The sequence below is a fragment of the Gorilla gorilla genome, chromosome 1 (assembly GCF_029281585.2).
Source record: "Gorilla gorilla gorilla isolate KB3781 chromosome 1, NHGRI_mGorGor1-v2.1_pri, whole genome shotgun sequence".
In the NCBI taxonomy this organism is placed as follows: domain Eukaryota; kingdom Metazoa; phylum Chordata; class Mammalia; order Primates; family Hominidae; genus Gorilla; species Gorilla gorilla.
The window spans coordinates 197,649,438-197,673,407 of record NC_073224.2 but is presented as its reverse complement, the minus strand read 5'-3'; the positions used below and the strand labels follow the sequence as shown (position 1 = coordinate 197,673,407).

Genomic DNA, 23,970 nt, shown 5'->3' with positions numbered 1-23,970 from the left:
GTAGCTGGGACCACAGGGACACACTACCATGCCCGGCTAATTTCTTTTTTTATTTTTTATTTTGTGGAGACAGGTTCTCGCTATGCTGGCCAGGCTGGTCTCAAGTGATTCTCCTGCCTTGGCCTCCCAAAGTGCTGGGATTATAGGCACGAGCCATGAGCCCCCACTGCACAGAGCCTGAAAATTTAATTCCTTTTCCTCTAGTTCAGAATACAAAATCATTCAATTATGGAATATCCAAAGAGGTATTTTTAATATGTAATCTCCCTTCAAGGCCCTGACACAAAATGAAAGGGAGTTTACTAAAATTCTGTTTGAGTCCTTTTAAGCAACAGGGGCAACATAATGTCCTCTGTGTTGCATAAGTTCACTCTGCATTTCTGGAAAGGTGGTGACAGTCACTTTAAGATCTTTCTCCAAACCTCTCTTCAACCAATACAAGCTAACTTCACAAGCTCTAAGTGACCTCCCATTTTCCCACAACCCATCTCCTCCATACCTGAAGAAGAGTTAGCAGCAGACTGCTGAAGTGTTCTAAACAAAACTAAGGAGAGTGAATGGGAAGTAAAATAGAAAAAGGCCTGTGCAAAGGAGAAGATAAACTAGGTTCCATCTGTCTCCACTCGAAGTGTTCAAAATATTTCTATGTTTATAAACATAAAATTAAAAGTGATCATGCCATGTGCTAGGCACCAAATACTTAAAAATTGGGTAAAGGAAACTTTAATAGTAATCTCTGGAAATATTAAAAGTCTGCCTAAAGCAGTAGATAGGACCAGATCATCTCTCTCAGGATCTTCTAGTTCTAAGAGCAACATCATCCTTCTCTACCCATTAGTTCTCTATTTCTTTTTCTTCCCATTGAAACTGTATCACTATATCTAAAACAGTTTCAGACCCATGACTTGGGCTGGCTATAGGCAAGGAGTATCAGCAGAATGGATTTGGCATTTTTAGGTAGACGTCATCAAAAATGAAGCCAGACAAATTAATGAGGAAACAACATTCGAACTTTATATGCTATTCCTTAAATTTGGACCAAGCTCTTCAGTTTGGCATTCATATATTCATAGGATCTCCATTTTCTGACTCTATCACATTCTCTACTGCAAGCCACTATAACCAAGTGCTTCTTAACACTTGAACTTTGAAAAACACCTCCACAAATCTTAACTCTTCTTCAAAACACAGCTCAAGTCCCACTTCCCTCAATGGTTATCTAATGATTCCCCACTTCCTTGTACTCTAGTGGCATTTACTCTCTGTACCACTCAATTTAGATTATCATACTCCCCATAAACTCATTAACTGTACCCTTCATTTAACACTTTTTACTAGGTCACATACACAATGGATATTTTTATAGTTTACACACAGTAGGTGTGGCCAATTAGTCAACTATTTATAGCACAGCACTCTGGATTCCTCCATTACAGAGCTTTTTACACAGCATAATTACTTGTTTATATGTATTCTTCTCATCTAATAAAAATTGTAGCTCCCTTAGGCCCTGTGCTATGCTTCCTAGTACTGCCAAAGCCTAGCATACTGCTTCACAAGAGCAGATAATAAATAAATCCTTTTCACATTATCGAATGAAAGACGAAATCAGCTGAGGACCAGGCGTGGTGGCTCACACCTGTAATACCAGCACTTTGGGAGGCCAAGGTAGACAGATCACTTGAAGTCAGGAGTTCGGAACCAGCCTGAACATGGTAAAATCCCATCTCTACTAAAAATACAAAAAAATAGCTGGGCATAGTGGCATGCGCCTGTAGTCCCTGCTACTCGAGAGGCTGAGGCATGAGAATCACTTGAACTAGGGAGGTAGAGCTTGCAGTGAGCCGAGATCACACCACTGCACTCCAGCCTGGGCAACAGAGCGACACTCCATCTCGAAAAAAAAAAAAGCAGAAAAGAGGAGGATATCATGCAGACCAGAGATTCCAAATTAGTACTCCCTAGGCTGAACCCAGACACAAGACTTATGTCTGGCCTGCAGAGATTCATGAAAATCAGAATTAGTTGACAACAGTTAAAAATTTGAAAATTACACACAAAATCCAGATTTCCCTTTTCTTGGGGAGCGGGGTAGACTGGAAGATCTGCCATGTGCCCTAAAAAGCAGTAACTGACTAGAACATAGTTGCTCCTTTTACATTAAACACACTCTTTAGTCTGGCACCTTTTTTGCTTTCCCCATTTACATCACCTATCTGGCATCTGCAGGCACTAAGGTTTACAATCAATGATACGGACCCATGAATTCTTATTGGGCTTTCTAAGCCACATACTCAAATTTTAGCCATTTCTACTCCCTAGCCACCATGTGTTTTCATTGCCACACAGGTTTATCAAAATTTTCTAGCCTTTTCTCAGGCTAAATCTTGACAAAAAAAGTCTACAGTACCCAGGGGTAAAGCCAGAAAGCACAGCTTAAATACAGCCACTACTACTTGCTTAGAATGATGCATTGATTCATGTTTCATTCAAGTTTTATTAGGTATATCCTCCACTGAAACATTCTGTTAGGATAGACTCCTATTCAAAATATACTGTTAACAATCACTTCTCATACTGAGTCAGCCAGTTGAGGGGAGTTTATCCTGGAAAATTAAATTTAATAAGTATTTAATATAGTTTTTGCAGAATTATGCATCTTGTGTAATGGTTAAGAACATGAGCATTGAAAAAAATCTCTACATCTACCAAGTCTGGTACCAAATCCTGACTCTATCATTCTCTAGCTGAGAAACTCTACAAAGTTACTTAACTTCTCTAATTCTCAGTTTTTTTACCTTTAAAATTTGGAAAATAATAGTACCTACTTCATAAGGCTACTGTGTGGCCTAAAGAGACAATGATGGCACTTAGTATAGTGCCTGGCAGACAGAAAATAATAAAAGCAGCTATCATTTGAGTATCTAAGTACAGAAACAAAAACTAATGAAACAAAATTTCTGAACAAAAAAACTCTAAGTTTATAATACTGTTATTAATAAAGCATATGGTAACACAAGAGACTGATTCTATAGGGAGATGAGAAATAATACATGAGCTGAAATAATAGGGCAATATCAACTAAAAAAAAAGGCGGCGGGGGCCAAAACAGACAAGGTCCAAGGAGAAATAAGAAAAAAAACAAAAGCAAGAAGGAAATAGATGTGCTTACTTACAGGGACAGCTAGTAGGCTGGAATGGCGAGAAGTATATGAAAGGAAGGTACAAAAAATAAAGCTAAAAAGGTAGATTGGGACCAAGATTCATGCTTTCATTCAAACTGCACTTACTGAAGCTTACTAAATGGAAGCACTCTGTGCTAAGGTATGGAAGAGAAAGAGATACAAAAACTTCAATGAGGCACAATCCCTTCCCTTACAAGGGAATCACGCACAGCACATCCTTGGTGCACGGTAAATCAGCAAATGTCTCTAATAAATCCAGTCAAATGAAAAAGGCAAAAGTGTTGAAGTAGGAAGGCCTAAGAGAAACTAAAGAGTAACTACCATCTGATGATAGATCTAAAGCCCTATAACTCCCTTCCTCTACATGTATACACACACCCCACATAGCACACGACTTGTTAATTCCTATGTAAGAATATGAATATAACATGTGCAGGGACGAAAGAAAGCAGTGGCCCACATCTATAATCCCGGCACTTTGGGAAGCAGAGGCAGGCGGATCACTTGAGGCCAAGACCAGTCCAGGCAACACAGCAAGACCCTAAAAATTAGCCAGGTGGGCATAGCAGCACCCACCTGTAGTCCTAGCTACTCAGGAGGACCACTTGAGCCCAGGAGTTTGAGGCTGCAGTGAGCTAGGATCATACCACTGAACTCCAGCCAGGCTGACAGAGAAAACAAGACTTTGTCTAAAAACAAAATAAAACTTAAAATAAAAATTTAAAAAAAGAAAGTTGAATTATTTGTTGTATAACATAAATTAGCTAGTACCTCAAAAGTCTCCTTAAAGAAATGGTTGATTCCAGGGGCAAGGAAGATACAATACAGCCCTGGAACATCTCAAGGTGCCAAAAAGAAAGTGCTAAGCAAACAGAAGTATGGGGCCAGCCTGTAAGAGCTCCCAGTGGCCAAAGTTGCACAATTTGAATGACAACAATAGCACAAAGAATAAATATCTATGAGTGCATACTATTATAAATAAATTATTGAATGAATAAAAGGGACTAAAGGAACAACTCATCTTTTCAGAAGAATATCAATTAATAAATGTCGAAGGAATTAAGGAAAAGGGACAATCACCATTTAAAAACAGTAATAATTGGCCAGGCACGGTGGCTCACACCTGTAATCCCAACACTTTGGGAGGCCGAGGCAGGTGGATCACCTGATGTCAGGAGTTCGAGATCAGCCTGGCCAACATGGTGAAACCCTGTCTCTACTAAAAATATAAAAATTAGCCAGGCACAGTGGTGGGCGCCTGTAATCCCAGCTACTCGAGAGGCTGAGGCAGGAGAATTGCTTGAACCCAGGAGACGGAGGTTACAGTGAGCCAACATGGTGCCCCTGCACTCCAGCCTGGACGACAAAGCAAGACTCTGTCTTAAAAAAAAAAGGGGGGGGGGGGGGGAAGGGGGAAGAGAGAGGAGAGAGTAATAATTGCTACAGTTATAACCTATCAATGAATGCTAAAATTAATGGATAAAAGTTTAAGAAATAAAGTACAGTAAGTCTTCATTTAGCACTACTAATGGGGTTCTTGGAAACTGCAACATTAAGTCAAACAAAAGTATAGCACGTCTTCAAATAACATCATTTCGTTATAATGTTGAGGAAAAAAAATTGGTCTCATTTTATGTTGTTTTGCTTAAAGTCAGTTTCCAAGAACCTATCAAAGTTGAGGACTTACTGTATTTGCATATGCTCAAAGCATCCCCCCAAAACATATTATTATTTACAAAGTGATAAATAGTAAACTTTATAATGAAGAAACCTGGCAGTCATCCCCTTAACCAAAGAATCATAGTTAACATTCCCATTAAGACATACTTACATTATCTATCCTCTGATATGTTATGCACAAAAGGCCATATTGGTATTATTCTTCCCAAAAATGTATTACCTCATTCTAATTACAAGAAAACATCTAATCATGAGCAACATATATTGCCCAGGCTGGTCTCAAACTCTTGTCCTAAAGCAATCCTCTTGCCTTCACCTCTCAACGCACTGAGATTACAGGCATGAGCCACCATGCTCAGTCAATTTCTTAGTTTTGATCATTGTACTATGGTTATGTAAGATGTTAACATTGGAAGAAGCTGATGAAGTATACATGGGAACCTTCTGTATTGCTTTTGCAACTCTTGCAATAATCTAAAATTCTTTCAAGATAAATACTTCTTAAAAAGTCTTGGCCAGGCACAGTGTCTCACACCTGTAACCCCAAAACTTTGGCAGGCCAAAGCAGGAGGATCACTTGAAGCCAGAAGTTCAAGACCAGCATGGGCAACAGAGCAAGGCCCCATCTCTACAGGAAATTTAAAAATTAGCTGGCCATGGTGGCGTGCTCAGGCACTCGAGCTTGGGTAACAGAGCAAGACCTTGTCTCTAATTTAAAAAAAAAAAAAAAAATCTTGGCCAGGCACGGTGGCTCACGCCTGTAATCCCAGCACTTTGGGAGGCCGAGGTGGGCGGATCACAAGGTCAGGAGATCGAGACCACCCTGGCTAACACGGTGAAATCCCATCTCTACTAAAAATACAAAAAATCTGCTGGGCATGGTGGCAGGCGTCTGTAGTCCCAGCTACTCAGGAGGCTGAGGCAGGAGAATGGCGTGAACCCGGAAGGTGAAGCTTGCAGTGAGCCAAGATCGCGCCACTGCACTCCAGCCTGGGCGTCAGAGTGAGACTCCATCTCAAAAAAAAAAAAAAAAAAATCTTGACTGATAAAGACAGTTAGTACTAGTTGCAATACTACGTTGTTTTTCACTTTAGGCTCACTGTCAACTCACCTGAACTGCAGGTATGGTTTCCAGTGAACGCTACATTATCCCTGCTCTTACTTTATGCTACATCAGTCCTATAATATAATCAAGCTTCAACACACTAATAATCTACCAAAAATAAAGTTATTCACCTAAGCTAAAATCTTTTTAACATCCTAAAAATCACTAGAGATCGAAATTTCATATTCAATTACATGAGCATTCACAAAGCTTTATTTTCAGTAGAAATCAACATTATCATTGCTTACTTCATAAAAGTAATTTAAATAAAATCCTTACCTTCCAACCACTGCCAGCCTCTCTATAATATGGGAAGTTATCACAAATCCACTGATAAATTTCACTTAAAGTCATTTTCTTTTTGGGTGAGCTATTAATTGCAAATGTAATGAGGCTGGCATAACTGTATGGAGGTTTCCCATCTTTGTGCTGTTGGACTTCTTCCTGGTCCAGAGTTGTATTTGGGTCAAGGAGTGCATTCTTCTTAGAAATTCCTGTTCCATGTGCATTTTGTGTAGCATCAGATTTTTGGATGGCTGCTCTCATGGTGAGCTGTGGTAACCAGTCCATAGATGTTAGGCTGCTCTCCAGTTCAGATGTCATCCTGAAGGTAAATAGACTCCTTAGTCAATATCAAGGAAAGAACCCCTGCTTCTCAAAATATCCAATATTCACAAATCTAGGAGTTCCAAAGTGAGGGAAAGCCTGAGTTACATCTGGAGGAAAAAGATTGAGTATGTTAATGAGCAAACCAAATATTTAAGGGATCAACATTTCCAATCTTTTTTCTTAATTTTTTCCTCACCAAAACATAACAAACTTGGTTTTAAAATTGTTTAAAATACAGAATATAGACAAACAAAGTGGTTCCGATGCCAGTCTTTCTAAAAATCACTGCCTGGTTCTTTTAAGAGGGCAACAGGATCTTGGTAAGAAAAACCCAGCTGCAGCCCAACTCTTTTACTCACCACCACAAGCCGTTAAAAGCTTAAAATGTACCTCTGGCATTTCTTTTACACAAATTTTAGGAGAGCCATAAAAACAAATTACCAAAAAGTAAGGTGGAGGCAAGAGGTCAGAGAAGTAACTGAGAAACTGGCATAGGAATCTGCATGAAGGAAAGAAGGTAGAGTTCATGCAGGTAGGAGGTAGGAGGAGTAAAGCAGGGTATACAAGAATAGCAAGGAGACAAGCTAGCTGGGGCAGTTGACCGAAAAAAGTAATGCAAAGTCAAGGACACTGATGAGTGAGAGAAAAATAAAATAGGCAGTACCAGGGAGTTACTTTTTTTAAAAAACAAGTCAAGGAACAGGTTTACAAAAACTAACTGAAATTGTGGGAGTACAGAATCTAAGGCATTAAATCACATAAATGGTCAGCAAGAAAAGAAGCATTAAAAACTAAAAGACAGGTTTGGGCAAACGTCCAGTGATTTGAATTCTGTAGTGTATTTCTCTCCAAAGCTGAAAAATTCAGACCATTACCACACAAAGAAAGAAAACTAAATCTGCCAGGTTAACATATATCCTCGAAAAGGGAGAAAGCTGCTCTAAGAATTGAAGATAAGAATATAGAAACAAGGCTTGACACTTCACATTGGAATGGTTAACTTTCAGCGAGGACATAAGCCCTTCTATTCTGGGATCAAAGAAGCAGGAATAATGACTGACAATAAAGTAGAGAAGAATGAAAAGACTTCTAAGTGATATCAAACTAAAGGAAAAAAGGACAACAAAATAAAAAAAACTTAAAGGTTTCTTTTGACTTAAAAGTCAAAAGAAAACATTTGTAGCTATGAAAATCCCATATAGCCCCTTCATTCCAAACGGCTCCTGACAAAAAGCAACCTTGAATATTATGTATAGGATCTGAACAACTTGGCGGCAACAGAGAATAATAAACAACAGGGAGTTTGGGGTAAGGAAGACCCAGAGTCTAAGTATTGATTCTAACAGTTATAAGCTGTAGAACTGTGAAGATGTTAATTACCTCTACCTCCCAGTTTCCTCATCTGTAAAATGCAACAATAGTACTTATGGTCAAAATATTACTTCGAAAATTAAATGTATTAAAACATGCACAAAAAAATATTCAGTAAGTGCTGGTTAATAATATTAGTCTAGGAGTATCTTGGGAGGGCACTAATGCACTATAAAGTAAACCACATTAAGCAAAAACAATTATAAATCAGAAGACAACCACGAGGATTCTACCTGCACTGCCAGTAAATTGAGTCCTCTTGATTTTCAGGTATGTTGATCCATAATTTTACCTTACTCATTTTCTCAAATTCCCTCCATCTCTATTGTACACATTCCTCTGAACCTGAACTTTAAATTCATCCATATAGCATCTTCAGAGATCTTTAAAAAAAAAAAAAAAACTTACTATCCTACTCTACAATCTCAACCAGAAATGCCTGTTCCCAGCAAGAAGTTATAGGGACTTGTAGAATAAGAAGATAGGATAATTTAGAGATCACACAATGTCAAAACAGTAGAGAAAGTACCCTAGAGATCAGAAACTAATCCCTTCAGTAATGAAAAACTGCAGTTAAAGCTCATCCAATTTCACACAGGTAGTTAGCAGTAGTACAAAAACCAGAGCCCAGATCTCCTGATACCCAATCTGGTAGTTTTGCTAAACATACCTCATCTGTAAAATGAAAAAATTTAAATAGTTCCCACCTCACTGATGTAAAGTATTCAGAACAGTGCCAGGCAAGTAATAAGTATTCAACAAATGTTAACTACTCGTATTGGTAATAAGAGTAGTTGCTTATATTATTATTCACATTTCATTCAATACAGATTGGCTATTTTATACCATGCTGTCATCCAATTTACCTCAATCAAGTCTCCATGGAGTAGAGCTTTATTTTGTTCAAATTCCCAAAGCAGCCAGTTACATGCATTTTCATACAAAAGCATATTACAAATTGGAATATAATTGGTATTGCAGGTGCTCCCTACTGAGAACCATCTTTGCCTTCTGCTCCCTTCCACCAGTGCCAGTAATGAGACTTTATAAGAATCTCAGTAATACAGGTATTTACTATGTGTTATATATTTAACAAGGATGCATAAATTATACATGTGTAAAGAGCTATGTTACAGTAAAAAATAAAATAAAATAAAAATACACACATACCTGTCCTCCAGGAACTTATAATCCAATAAAGAAGTTCAGACACAACAAAGAACTGAATAAAAGTACACAGCTGAGCTCTGGGTGCTATGAAGGTTCAGGAAAAGGAATAAACAACATGGACTAAAGCCTTGAGGGTGAAGAAGGAAGAACTTAGCAAGTCTTCAGCTAAGTTAAGATTGACTTAGCTGAAGAACTTCAGCTAAGTAAAGATTTAAATAGACTGGAAAGAAAAAGGACCCTAGTCTTCAAAGCCATCATGTGTAAAAATTATTCCACTGTGCTTATATTCATCAGTTCCACAAGAGCAAATTTTAAGTACACTATAAAAACATCTCAAATTTAAACTCTAAAAAAGTGGGGCTTCTGTTCTGTTTGCAATTTCTTAAATTTTATATACAGCATTCTTGGTAGTGAAGCAAAAAGTGTCCCCACTGTTGGTACTTAGGCTGGTGGCTACTGTGGTTCTCCATCAAGTGTGGAGAGCACAAAAGATGACCATTAGGTTTGGCCAGATCACCAGTAACTTTAGACACAAACTCATTAGGCCGGGTGCGGTGGCTCATGCCTGTAATCCCAACACTTTGGGAGGCTGAGGCGGGCGGATCACCTGAGGTCTGGAGTTTGAGACCAGTCTGACCAACATGGTGAAACCCCGTCTCTACTAAAAATACAAAAATTAGCTGGATATGGTGGCACATCCCTGTAATCCCAGCTACTTGGGAGGCTGAGGCAGGAGAATCACTTGAACCCAGGAGATGAAGGTTGCAGTGAGCTGAGGTTGCACCACTGCAATCCAGCCTGGGCAACAGAGCGAGACTCAGTCTCAAAAAAGGAAAAAAAAAAAAAAAAAAAAAAAGAAACAAACTTATTAGTGGAATGGTGATGACAGAAGTCCACTTGTATACGAGAACAGATGGTGGTAAATTTAAAAACAGCACGGGAGGCTGGGAGAAATCTGGTTATGGAAATCTGGTTAAGAAATGTCAGGCCCTCATTACCTCACCTCATTCCAAAAGCTTCCTAGCTGGCTTCCTGGACTCTGATGTCTCAACCACTCCTCCCTACTAATCATATCCAGTCCATGCATACACTCCAAGAGAAATCTATCAACACTGCTTTCATGTCATTATGCCTAAACACTTTCAACGGCTCCCTAACTCCTACTATACTACATCTAAATTCCTCATTTTCAACTACTTTAGCTTTTACTAATCTTTTATTAATCCTTCTCTAAATTCCTAGAACAATTACAACCTCAGTTTGGCAACTGACATGTTGTTTCACATGCATACTTGAATCATATGCTTAAGCTTTCTACCCTCACCTCCTCTCCCCCGACCACTGAGGACAGTGACCATACATTAGTACTTCTGATGCTATCCAATACCGTGCCAGGTACAAGTTATCTGAAAAATAACATAGTAACTGGATAAGGAATAAGGGCCTTCTTTTCTGGAATGTCCTTTCCTTCTCTGTCTGCCTGGCTGGCTTCTACTTCAAGACCAAACATCTCCCGCTACAGAAAGCCTGGTCAATCCCCTCTTTCCATCCTCCATCTCCTAAGCTAAAGGAGCTATTATTCCTAAAGCAGAGTATAAATACCCCTATCACAGAATTTATATGTAACTGTGATTATCTTTATCTACCTCTCCCCCAGGAGATTCTGATCTCCTTGAAAGAAGAAACTTTCATGACTGAAATAGTAACTATCCAATGAAGGTATGCGTGTGCTCCTCCCCAAACAAGTGAGACTGTAACAAGTTCAAAAGTTAAAGAGGTGAGAGTACTAAGTAGCAGAAGGTAAGGGTACTCATAGGTTTGAAGTCTTTCATAAGACAGAAAAAAGTATGACTCAGAGCACAGACTGACAGGCAGCTTTATACAGGAAAAGAAACCATTCTACCAGAATAACAAAGAAAAATGAGAATATGGGAGTAAGATGAAAAGCATATACTGTTACCTGTGGGAGAAAGCAAAGCACAGAGAAGAATTTGTCTGCAGTTCTTAAATCTATGATGGTAACTATCACTTAAAAGAAGTTCCATACAGAATTTTTTTCTTCATAAAATTAAAAGATAAGGAGCACCAGGTTCAGGCTATAACAACTCAAAACTGAGTCATAACACGGGGGTTTTAATCCCACTATATGAAACAGGGACACTCATATGATCCCATGTATGCTTTTTAGCTACTTTAGTACACTGCGTGGCCTACCTCTGCAACTTTCCTAATTCCCGAAGTGTAGCAAAGGCTTACTCAGAAAGTTTTTCAAGTTTCAACCGTATCAAAAAGGGGGGCAAATGGGTACAAATATTGTTGGCTCCCTAAATGGAGGTAAGACACAAAAGAAAATAAAAAGAATAAGAATAATGAGGGTAACAATGTTGTGACCCAAATATTACTGAATCCTCCCACTTCATTCCCGGCACATGGCATTTCATCTTAAGACCTGCGGCACATAAAAAAACTGAGCAACTTAGAACTCAGGAGAAATTCTTGTTATTACCACAGGACTGATTCTTGAATTATTCTGATCTCATGCATCTCTTTGGGTCAATATGTGCTATCACTCCTATTACAGTGTTTCAACACCCAAAGCAACCAGAAGCAGGGACTATGGCAGAGACTTCTACTGCCACTTAATATCTGTTCTTACCTTTTACCTTAGGAATAAATCCCAATTTTACTCAGGATGGTATTGCACCTTTTGCCCTGCCTGCCCTCTGGAATGCGGACAGAATTAATTATTGCTCTAGCAGTCATCATGGATCGTAAGATGATCCTGAACATGGAAGCCAGACACTGAGCATATGGAAACAGAGAAAAAGTCTGGGTCCCTGATTTTTTTTGTGAAGTAGATTGTGAAGCTGCCATCCCAGCCGCAGACTGCCTACCCTACAGAATTTTAATGTATGTAACGACTATAAAAGAGTCTCTATTAGCAGATGAATGTAGTTCCTAACATAGAGAATTTAGGACATGGCAGTGTGGTGATACAAGTAATATAACCTAAACTAGCACACTCTCTTAAAGATGAATTAATGAGTTAATAAATTCCGATACTGACGGTTGGAAAGCTGATTACAAATAATTTGGTCGAACTGTTATCTGTGGAATTTGAAAAGCCAGCCATATGCCAACTGAGGCTAGTGCAAAAACAGAAATGCAGGAAAAATTTAGAATGTTGGCATGTGTTGGCTCTTTCTCGCCATTTAAAGTGAAGTCCTAAAAGAGAAATAAACTTTGATTAGAGTTATAAGAAGAGACAGAGAAAGTACAGATTTGCTAAGATAGGTACTGCCTGCCCTTGTCCTGAAATTTCAGCTAAGAGTCCTATAATCTGAAGTCTTGCAAGGCTGAAAAAACCAAGTGCTTCTGAAGTCCAAACTGAGGTAGGGGAGTGTACCTACAAAACTACAGCATTAGCAGTAGAGAAGACTGATACCTTACTACACAAAGGTAATGTTAAGGTGTTGTCTTTCCACCCAGACTATTGTTTCAGAACGCCTCACGAAAGCCACCTTTTCTTTAGGAGCTAAAAGAGGTCAAATAACTTGGATGAAGGAAAATATCTTCTTTATTTCCACTAACTTGTGACTGAAATTTAGCATTTCCTTTAACTGTGACAGTAGACAACAAATCACAGTAACATTAATAGTATCTGTAACTCTGCCACCAATAAAAATCACAAATATAACCAATGAGAAATGTTGCAGAAATCTAAAATTTTTATTTAAACCCATCAACTACTTCAAAACTGACTTTCTTAGATTTGTCACTAGATCTTTTGTTCAACGTGTTATTTTAAAAGTATATATTACTATGTCACAAAGTTAGTATTTTGATAACTGTATTTTGATATAATTAACTGGTTTATTTTTAATCTTTTGTATTTTATGATTTTTTTCCTTCAATTTTTATTATAAGTTCAGGGGTACATTTGCAGGATGTGCAGGTTTGTTACATAGGTAAACGTGTGCCATGGTGGTTTGCTGCACAGATCAAACCATCATCTATGTATTAAGCCTGGCATCCATTAGCTATTCTTCCTGATGCCCTCCCTCCCCCTACCCCACCCCTGTATTTTATGAATTTTGAAACATTATTCTGAGAAAGATGCATAGGCTTCACCAGACTGTTAAAGATGTTCCATGGCACCAAAACAAGGTATCCCTGAGGTAAGTAGAGTACAAATGGCAGTCTTCACACTAAAAAAAAAGTGTCTGGGCAGGTTCTTTGGCTCTAATTACTCGAAGGAACAAAAAGTCTAGAAATTAAAATTTTTAATGTAACTATATGGGAGGGTGAGAGGCAAAAGAGTCTAAACTGCAAAAGTCTCTTAAGTTTCTAAAATACTCCCCAAGGCTTATCAACGAAGAGAGCTGTAAAAACTGTGCATTTCCCAGAAAGGGCATCTTTATCAATACCAATCTAAAATGTGGCCATTGAGGATAATGGACAAGGTAAGATTCCTTGAAAGACCATAAAGGACAATGAAAATCTTCCCAAAGAGCAGATTAAAAGGACTTATTACTCTGCCAGGGAGTCTCTGCCACTCCTATCCAGCAGGATTTTATGATCAATATGGACTAGTGACTACTGAGTTTCCCATTATCCTCTTTTCTGAATAACACCTTTTATTGTTGTTTTCCTATTCCTTCTCCACCACTGTATTCTGGATATGTAGAGTGCATATAATTCATCTTTGGTTTATATAGGTTTTCAAATCACAAGAAGTCATCCTTGGCTCTGATGAAAGGGACTGTATCCAGAGATCTTATATTTTCCAATATAGTAAATGGTAGAATCTCTGGGTTGTCTCCCTTGAGGAATGGGCAAATGAGTATTAGATATAGGAAGAAAAGTTTATGTGGATGCTTGGGTAGACAAAGGAGTCAACTATGGAAGAAATCTAAAAAGAAATAAAATAATTTACTACAGACTGACTTTATATTTTGTTATCATGTAATGTAAAATAAATTTTTTTAGGTTTGTAAATGAATAACTTAGGCTATTTCCAAAGGAAAACAGCTGGTGTTACTTTTTTCTAAATTAGTTATATACAACCCAAATCAAAGTTTCTATTCTTAGTATAATTTCCGCAAAATAAAACAGTCAATGTCCACATATATGGGAAAAGACATGGCTTTGTGATTAAGAATAGAGGCTCTGGAGCAAGACTGCCTGGACTGGAATCCAAGTTCTTCCCTTCAGCTATGTGGTCCTGAACAAGTAAATTAACCTCCTTATGCTTCAGTTTCCTCATCTGTAAAATGAGGATAAAATAATACCCACCCCAAAGGACTGTTGTAAGATTAAATGAGTTAATACACATAAAGCACTGAGAACACTTTCCAACACACAGTAACTGCTCATATTGTTATCAAGTTAATATTAATATGAAGTTCATACTCTTCAGGGTTTCCTAAATTTTTTTTCTTTTTTGAGACGGAGTTTCACTCTTGTCGCCCAGGCTGGAGTGCAATGGCACGTCTCAGCTCACTGCAACCTCCACCTCCCGTGTTCAAGCGATTCTCTTGCCTCAGCCTCCCGAGTAGCTGGGATTACAGGTGTGTGCCACCACGCCCGGCTAAATTTTCTATTTCTAGTAGAGACGGGGTTTCACCATGTTGACCAGGCTGGTGTCGAACTCCTGACCTCAGGTGATCCGCCTGCTTCGGCCTCCCAAAGTGCTGGGATTCACCACGCCCAGCCAAGTCCTGGTATTAATTATTTTGGAGACCAACAATATTTCGTAAAATCTCCAAGGGAAGAAAAATTCACAATATATTCGATCTGTTCTAGGGTATACAATTCATTGTGGTTAAAAGAAAAAGTTGGCTGGGATGCGGTGGCTCACACCTGTAATCCCAACACTTTGGGAGGCCAAAGTGAGCAGATCACGAGGTCAGGAGTTGGAGATCAGCCTGGCCAACATGGTGAAACCCGATCTCTACTAAAAAATTCAAAAATTAGCTGGGCATGGTGGCATGCATCTGTAATCCCAGCTACTTGTGAGGCTGAGGCAGGAGAATCGCATGAACCCAGGAGGTGGAGGCTGCAGTGAGCCAAGATCCCACCACTGCACTCCAGCCTGGGTGACAGAGTGAGACTCCATCTTAAAAAAAAAAAAAAAAGTTTTAACAAGCTGATCTAAATTACCCTTGCTACAGAGAAGTAAATTTCTATAAATTCTATCTTGGAAAATGAGAACTGGTCAGGGTTCTCTTCATAATGACTGTAACATATTCTACAACAGTAACACTATTTGGGTTCCTTCTTCTCTAAGTTAAAAGTCCAGAACTTCTCCAACTCTTCTCACAAGATCTGTTTTAAGAATCACAATATGTTTATTGCTCTTCTCTAGTCTCTCCAAATCATTCCACAATTATTTAATCTTAGATTCATAAAACTGTGTTCTGAATTTATACAATCTAAAGCCTTCTTTAGAATTCCATTTAGGGCCGGGCATGGTGGTTCACACCTGTAATCCCAGCACTTTGGGAGGAAGAGACAGGCGGATCACTTGAGCCCAGGAGTTCAAGATCAGCATGGGCAACACGGCGAAACCCCATCTTTACAAAAAATACAAAAAAAATTAGTCAAGTGTGGTAGTGTGTCCCTGTAGTCCCAGCTACCCAGAAGGCTAAGGTGGGAGGATCACCTGAGCCCAGGGAAGTCGAGACTGCAGTGAATTGTGATCACACCACTGCACTCCACCCTGGGCAACAGAATGAGACCCTGTCACAAAAAAATAAAATAAAAATAGAACTCCACTTAGAATACAAACCTAAGCATCATATATATGGTCAAAGATATTTTATGCTATAATTCTCATCTTCAAAATATTTCACTTTACAATTTAGGGGAGGAAAAAATAAAGACTGTTGAACATTAACCAAATGTTTATTCTGTCATCAAGTAAATATTTTATTTTGCATTTAAATCTCACCCTATTAAAATGTCTATGTCTCTGAGTAGTTGTAAAGATTGATGAACACAACCAGTCTTTCGCATAAGAAGATTCAACATCATCTTTGCAGCCGTAATTTAAAAACTCAGAATCTGCTCCAGAATGTTTCTTATATCCAGTTTAGAACACACATACACATCCTTCAAGTAACATATGTCCACTAATTTTGTTTCATTAAAGTGGTTATCCTGACCTCTGTTTGCAACCATACTACTTCAGCTCACCAACCAACATTTACTGGATATTCTATCATCAGTTTTTTTCTCTACAACTTCTGCTTCCATGGCATTATACAAGTAAGTATGGCATCAATGCTGGCAGAGGGCTAACACAGTGGAAAGTGATCCTGTCTTGTCTTTTAGTGTTAAGTATGATGTACAGAAAATGCTAAAGAAACAGTTTAAGCTGCTATATGTGGTGTTTATGGATCAGCAGTTCTCAAAGTGTGGTCCAGAGACCCTTCAGGCAGTCTGAAGAGTCAAAACTATTTTCATAAAATATTATTTGCCTTTTTCACGCTGATCCTCTCATAAAGTGTATAGTAGAGCTTTTCAGATGCTATGTGGTGTGTGATATCACAACAGATTTAATGCAGAGAGACAGATGAGAATCCAGCTGTCTTCTATTAAGTCAGATATTTAAAAGATCTGCAAAAATATAATGTAATGCCAATTTTCTCACTAAATTTTGTTTTGGAACATACAGTTACTTTTCATAAAACTTGTTATCTATGTTGGCAAAGGGTTTTTTAAAGATCCACAATGTAGAACTGAATTCAATTATATTTGTTATATGCTGTACACTACGGAGACTTTTGTTATTTTTATGTGACTATTTTAAATTTTTCTTAATTTTAATTTGTAATACAATAAATATTGACAGATATAACCCACATAAACAAAAGCTCTTTAAGCACTAATTTTTTAAGGGACAAAAAATAAGCAACACTGATCTTCAGTCTTTTGGTCTCTTCTTATATTTATTTAGACATGTGTCTTAATATAGTATATACAATATTTATATATGAATATATGTTTCTTAATATATATATTTATGTATGTGTGTTTCTTATATATAACAGAAAGAGTAAAGACTTTGAAGTTACTGTGATACCTAGGCTTAAATTCTCACTCTCCCACTTATTAACTATGTATCCTTAAAGAAGTCAAATAAACCTCTAAGCCTCAAAGAAGTGCTCTGAGGAATAAATGACAAGATACATGTGGAATATTTAGCACACAGTGAATGCTTGGCACATAGTAGGCATTCAATAAATGAAAAATATAATCAATTTTGTTAGAAACACTTTTAAAAAGACATGCTTATTTTCCCTTTGTCAAAAGTCTCCATAGTGTACAACATATACAAATACAATTCAATTCAGTTCTATGTTGTAGATTTAAAATGACAAAAATCTTCCCTGCTCATGCACATGTCAGGCTTTGCATGAAATGCACAGCACCTGAAGAGGCCAAAAAATAATCTCTGAATTACCTATAAGTCTTCTCTGATAAGCAATCTGACACAAGCTATTTAACAATACATAAAATGTCTGAAATAATAAATATTACAGACCTTCCATACTGCTCATTATGATTACTTGAGTTGGAGTTATTTTCAGAGGATCATAAATACATTCTATCTACCTTTAGATTTCCTGTTATAATTTCAAGTGCACTAAGGTTCAAAGAAAAATTAGACTGAGTCTTTTACACAAAACCACTTTAATTTTTTATTAAAAGAAGGACAAAAAGATAAAAAGGGTAAGTAGAGAAAGCTGGGTAAAGAAAATACATTCAACTAGAATTAAAATGTTAGAAGATAGTAAATAAGTACGTTCCCTTGAGCACATGGTAGAAGATGAGTAGTTCCGTCAAGAAAAGGCTATGATGTTTTAAGGAAAAAGTTCCTATGCTGGAGGAGAAGAAAAAGATAAAGTCTATGTTAAAATTCACTCAACTCTGAACTTTAAAACAAGTCATCAAAGAAGAGAAAAATTAGAGGACTACACCACAAGTCAATTCATTGGAGGAATTCATACTCATTGAAGGAGTTCAAAAAAATAAGTAGGAATAAGTTAAGCTAGAATCCCTTAAGGTTATGGATCTCACCATGAGTCAGCTGACTGTTACCTACTACTAGTCAATATCTAAACAAACAGACCTTCTGTTGTAACAGTGCATCAGTCATTATCTACTTACATAAAACATCAACACTGATTATCATTAAAATTCCATGCATGGTATGAAAAGGAGTGAAAAGGTGTGAAGATAACTGACTTCCATGAAAATCCCAGCACTATTTGGGATGTTCACTAATAGTCCACGTGTAAAGATGCTGCAGCTTAAACTTACTCAGACTCTAAGAATCTCTCTGCCTAAAATCCTTCTTATTCTATCTTCTTTATTCTATTATACTGGCTCCTTTTAAAAGATCCTACATTTTTTGTTTCTATTTTTTATTTCTTGCCATCACTTTAAAACATCTGAACTTTGCTGTCTTTATCACAGACTTTATCTTTTTCTTCTTATTAAGTACAGCAACTTCTTCCTTCAAACATCACAATCTTTACTTGATGGAACTACTCAACCCCTCCCATGTGCTCAAAGAAGCCACAGTTATTTACTATCTTTTAAATTTTTATTTGGTAATTTGTAAATATGAATACCCTAATTTTCAACCCTCCACTAAGCAGATATGGGATATCAGGCTCTTTTCTCAATTTCAAAAGCATAAAGGACTTAGACTGTCAGATTTCAAGGTTTACTGTAAAATTCCAAAGACCAAGTTTTGGAGAAAGGACAGACATAGATCAACAGAACAGAGTCCAAGAAAAGACCCATATAGATAGATAGATAGATAGATAGATAGATAGATAGATAGATAGATAGATAGATAGATAGATAGATCGATCCACAGTCACTTGATTTTTGATGAAGGCATCAGACAAGTCAGTGGGGAAAGGAAAGACTTTTCAAAATATTATGTTGAAACAATTGTCTGCATGGGAGAAAAATTAACAATGACCCTTACATCACATCATACATAAAAATCTGAAAAATGAACAACAAACCTAGATGTAAAAGCTAAATCTATAAAACCTGCAGGAGATATCATAAGAGAAAATCTGGTTAGGCAAATATTTCTTAGATATGACACCAAAAACAATCACAATTCATAAAACAACTAATAAACTGGACTTTATAAAAATTTAAAACTTCTGTTCTTCAAAGACAGTGTTAGGAGAATGAAAAGGCAAGCCACAGACTGGCAGAAACCATTTGCAAAGCATATATCTTAAAAAGGACTTGTGCAGGGCTTAACCCTACAAATTACAGGGCTCACATCTGTAATCCCAGCATTTGGGAGGCCAAGGCAGGAGGATCACTTGAGGCCAGGAGTTTAAGACCAGCCTGGGCAACATTGCAAGAACTCATCTCTAAAGAAAAAAAAAAAATTTTTTTTTTGTTTTTGTTTCATCAAGGCAGGAAGATCGCCGGAGCCCAGGAGTTCAAGGCTGCAGTGAGCTATGATCATGCCACTGTACTCCAGCCTGGGCAACAAAGCAAGATCCACCCCACTGTGGGTGGAGGGGATGAACCAACAGGACTTGTATCCAGAAAATATAAAGAACTCTCAAAACTCAATGAGATGAGAAAACCCATTTTTTTTAAAGGGGAAAGACTTGAACAGGTACTTCAACAAATAAAATATAGCAAAGATTCAGAGGAGCCGAGGGCAGGAGCCGGATGGGGCCATGAGGACGGGAGTGGGCTCAGTACCCCGACGCCGGTGGGAGGAAAGGCAGGAGTGGGAGCCAGGGGATGGGACCCTGAGGAGGGGGATACAAGGCCAGAGGACGGGACCCTGAGCAGGGGGGGAGGCCAGGGGACAGAACCCTAAAGAGGGGTTGCAAAGAAAAAGGATTCATAAGAAAAGATGCTAAACATTATTAGTTATTAGGGAAATGCAAATTAAAGCTACACTGAGATATCACTACACACCAACCAAAAAGGCTAATTGAAAGACTGACCATACTAAATGTTCACAAGCATATGGAGCAAATGGAACTCTTACATACTGCTGGTGGGAGTTTAAAAAGGCACAACTGCTTTAAGGACAATGGCTTGGGAGTTTCTTAAACATACACCTACAATATGGCAGTCATTTCACCCCCAGATATCTAGCCAAAAACTGAAAACAATCCAAATATCCATCAACAGGAGAATGAATAAACAAACTGTTGTGAATATACCCAATGGAATAAAAAGGAATGAACTGCTGATGCATGCAGCAACACAGATAAATCTCAAAATAATGAAACAAAACCCAGATAAAAATAAGAATACATATTGTATGATACCATTTATGTAAAAATCTAGAAAATGCAAATATATAAGGAACAGAAAAGCAGATCAGTAGATACCTTGCAGACAGAGGGACAGCAACGAAGAACTTGACAGAAGCACTTCTGGCAACTATTGGGAATGACGGGTATGTTCACCACATTGATGTGGTGATGATTTATGTGTGTATGTATTTGTCAGACTTATAAAACTGTACTACGTCAATTACATCTCAGTAAAGCTGTTTTTCAAAAACAAATATTTGTGGGCTCGGCATGGTGGCTCACGCCTGTAATCCCAGCACTTTGGGAGGCTAAGGTGGGCAGATTGCTTGAGCTCAGGATGTCGAGAACAGCCTGGGCAACATGGTGAAATCCATTTCTACAAAAAAACACAAAAATTAGCCAGGTGTGGTGGTGGGCACCTGTAGTCCCAGCTACTCGGGAGGCTGAGACAAGACGATTGCTTGAGCCTGGAAGGTGGAGGCCGCAGTGAACCAAGATCACACCACTGTACTCCAGCCTGGGTGACACAGGGAGACTCTGCCTCCAAAAATAAAATAAAAAACAAGTATTTGTGATTTGGAGTAAGTAAAGATTTCTCAGCTTGGACATAAAAAGAGACAAACAAACATTTGTGATTAGGAATAAGTAAATATTTCTCAGCTTGAACAATGAAAGAAAAAATTGGTAAGTCAGATGTTACCAAAATTTAAAACTTTCTTGCTCTAACAAAAAAAAAAACTTGTATCCAGAGTATTTAGAGAACTCATATAACTCAATAATTAGAAGACAAACTACCCAGTTTTAAAATGTACAAAAAATTTAAACAAGGACATACAAACCCCAATAAACACAAGAAAGATGCTCAACATCACTAGTTATCAGGTAAATGCAAACTAAAAGAACAAGATACTATTCCAAACCCACTAAAATGTCTAAAAAAATCTGAAAAGCAATAATAATAATCCTCCTTCCTGAATTTAAGCATACTGGGTTCTTCTTGATATCAATAGCAAAAAAAAATTTGTGCTGTGAGGTAAAGCATGAATGAGTATCTCCATTTCATATGGCTTCCAATCCAGTCTCACGAGCTTCTCTTGGTTTTCTATTTCTTGAATTATCTATAGACCTATCTTGCACTATACTAAGAAGCACTATCTTTTTCTCAGCCTCTGTTTACTCAGATAGTCTCGTCTTTCCATACCTCTATGCTTTGTGCTTTTTAACATAGCTGATACATCATTTTGCAAGCTCCAAATATATGTGAGAGACTGGCAAGGTGTTAATAAAACTGTGAAGAAATGGATCCCTATACTAAAAGCCCCATTCAGATCCCTAACCTTCAAAAGAGACCCAGCCAAACACTTATCCATCAGGTTCTCAAGTAAGCACTAGTAGGGGGTGGAATAATCTTTTTGTTTTCCTTTTGTTTTGTTGCTTTTGTGGACTCTTGAACACTAGTAAGGACGTAAGTATTCAATATATATTTGTCAGATTGAATAGAATTGAGGCAGGAGTCCAATTCCAAATCCACAATTCTAAGGATACTCTGGATGTTCTAATATAAAGCTGGGAATCAAGTCTCCCATTCAATACCCAATGATCATAAGGAATCCTAAAATTATCCTCTCTTGAAATCCTTTCTCAACCAAAAGTGGATACATGCTGCTTTGTCTCAAACACTTTCTGTAGTGTTTTGCCTAGCTCATACCAAGGCCCTTTCTCAGAGGTGTCTCCATCCCCAGGGCTCTGAATGTTGTACTATACTTTGTCCGTACCAGTAATACAGGAACAAATTAAAGGATCTGAACCAAGGGTGCTACCTGATTCAAGCTGTTTACCTAAATTTTCTCCCCCAGGATTTAGAATTAGAAGTGAAACAGTTTGGGCTGCTCTCCTGAATAAAGAAGCCATGAACTTGAGGCCAGGCACGGTGGCTCACGTCCATAATCCCAGTACTTTGGGAAGCCGAGGAAGGCAGATCACCTGAGATCAGGAGTTCGAGACCAGCCTGGCCAACATGGCAAAACCCCATCTCTACTAAAAATAAAAAATAAATTATCCGGGTGTGGTGGCGGGCACCTGTAATCCCAGTTACTTGGGAGGCTGAGGCAGGAGAACTGCTTGAACCCAGGAGGCGGAGGCTGCAGTGAGCAGAGATCACGCCATTGCACTCCAGCCTGGGCAACAAGAGTGAAACTTGGTCTCAAAAAAAAAAAAAGAAAAAAAAAGAAAAAGCCATGAACTTGAGGGATAGAATGGCTATGTGTAAGAAAATCAAAAAAAGTTGCCTGTAGAAATGAAGAAATAAATTAGATTCAGAGAAACTCAATGCAGAAGAGTAAGTACAATGCCTAGGTTTCTAACAGTATTTCATCAATTCTTAGTTCCATTTCAAGAGAATAAACTATCCTTGTATTCTGTAAAATACAACCATGTTTTCTAAATTCATTCCATAAATTCTTTTTCTTTTTTGCTTGATGTATCCAGAGTTAGTTTTCTTGCAACCAAGCGAAGCTTTTAAACTTTAGATTCAGTGGGTAAACATACATGTTTGTTACATGGGTATATTGCATATTGGTGGAGACTGGGCTTCTAGTGTACCCACAATCCAAATAGTGAACATTATACCCAACATGTAATTTTTCAACCCTCATCCTCCTCCCACCCTCCCCCCGGTGGAGTCTTCAGTGTCTATTATTTCCATCTTTATGTACATGCATACCTATTATTTAGCTTCCACTTATAAGTGAGAACATGTGGTATTTGATTTTGTTTCTGAGTTATTTCACTTAGGATAATAACCTCCAACTCCATGTTGCTGAAAAGTACATGATTTCATTCTTTTCTATGCTGCATAGTACTCCATGGTATCTGTACACTACACTTTCTTGATTCAGTCAACTGCTGATGAACAGTTAGGTTGCTTCCATGACTTTGCTGTTATGAATAGTGTTGAACATGACTACAAGTGTCTTTTTTTTTTTTTTTTTGGTGAGACACAGTCTCACTCTGTCCCCCAGGCTGGAATGCAGTGGCGCAATCTTGGCTCACTGCAACCTCTGCCTCGCAGGTTCAAGCGATTCTCCTGCCTCTGCCTCTCAATTAGCTGGGATTACAGGTGTGTACCACCTTGTCTGAGTGATTTTTCTATTTTTAGTAGAGACAAGGTTTCACGATGTTGGCCAGGCTGGTCTTGAACTCCTGACCTCAGGTGATCCACTGCCTTGGCCTCCCAAAGTGCTGGAATTACAGGCATGACCCACCGCACCTGTCCAGGTGTCTTTTGTATATAGCGATTTATTTTATTTTGGGCAGATACCCCCAATAGTGTGTTTGCTGGATCAAAAGGTAGTTCTATTTCTAGTTCTTTGAGAAATCTCCATAGTTTTCCACAGAGGTTGAACATTCCCGTCAGCAGTGTGTAAGCACTGCCTTTTCTCCACAACCACACCAACATCTGTTATTTTTTGGCTTTTTAAGAGCAATTCTGACTGGTATAAGATGGTATCTCATTGTGATTTTAATT

At 38.1% G+C, this 23,970-nt stretch overlaps 1 protein-coding gene across 8 annotated transcripts in view; it reads right to left on the bottom strand.

The window, feature by feature from the left end:
* The window catches only part of FOXJ3 (forkhead box J3), a 202,879-nt gene that overhangs the window by 94,398 nt on the left and 84,511 nt on the right, over window positions 1-23,970 (bottom strand). For 6 of the 8 annotated variants that reach the window (XM_055392956.2, XM_055392983.2, XM_019016587.4 and 3 more), the window contains exon 3: window positions 6,250-6,574. The exons of 1 other annotated variant lie outside the window; for it this stretch is intronic. In XM_055392956.2, the coding sequence (XP_055248931.1) occupies window positions 6,250-6,574 (325 nt within the window). Of the gene's footprint in view, window positions 1-6,249; window positions 6,687-23,970 lie in introns of all 8 variants that reach the window. One more of the 8 variants, XM_019016591.4, reaches the window with a different exon arrangement.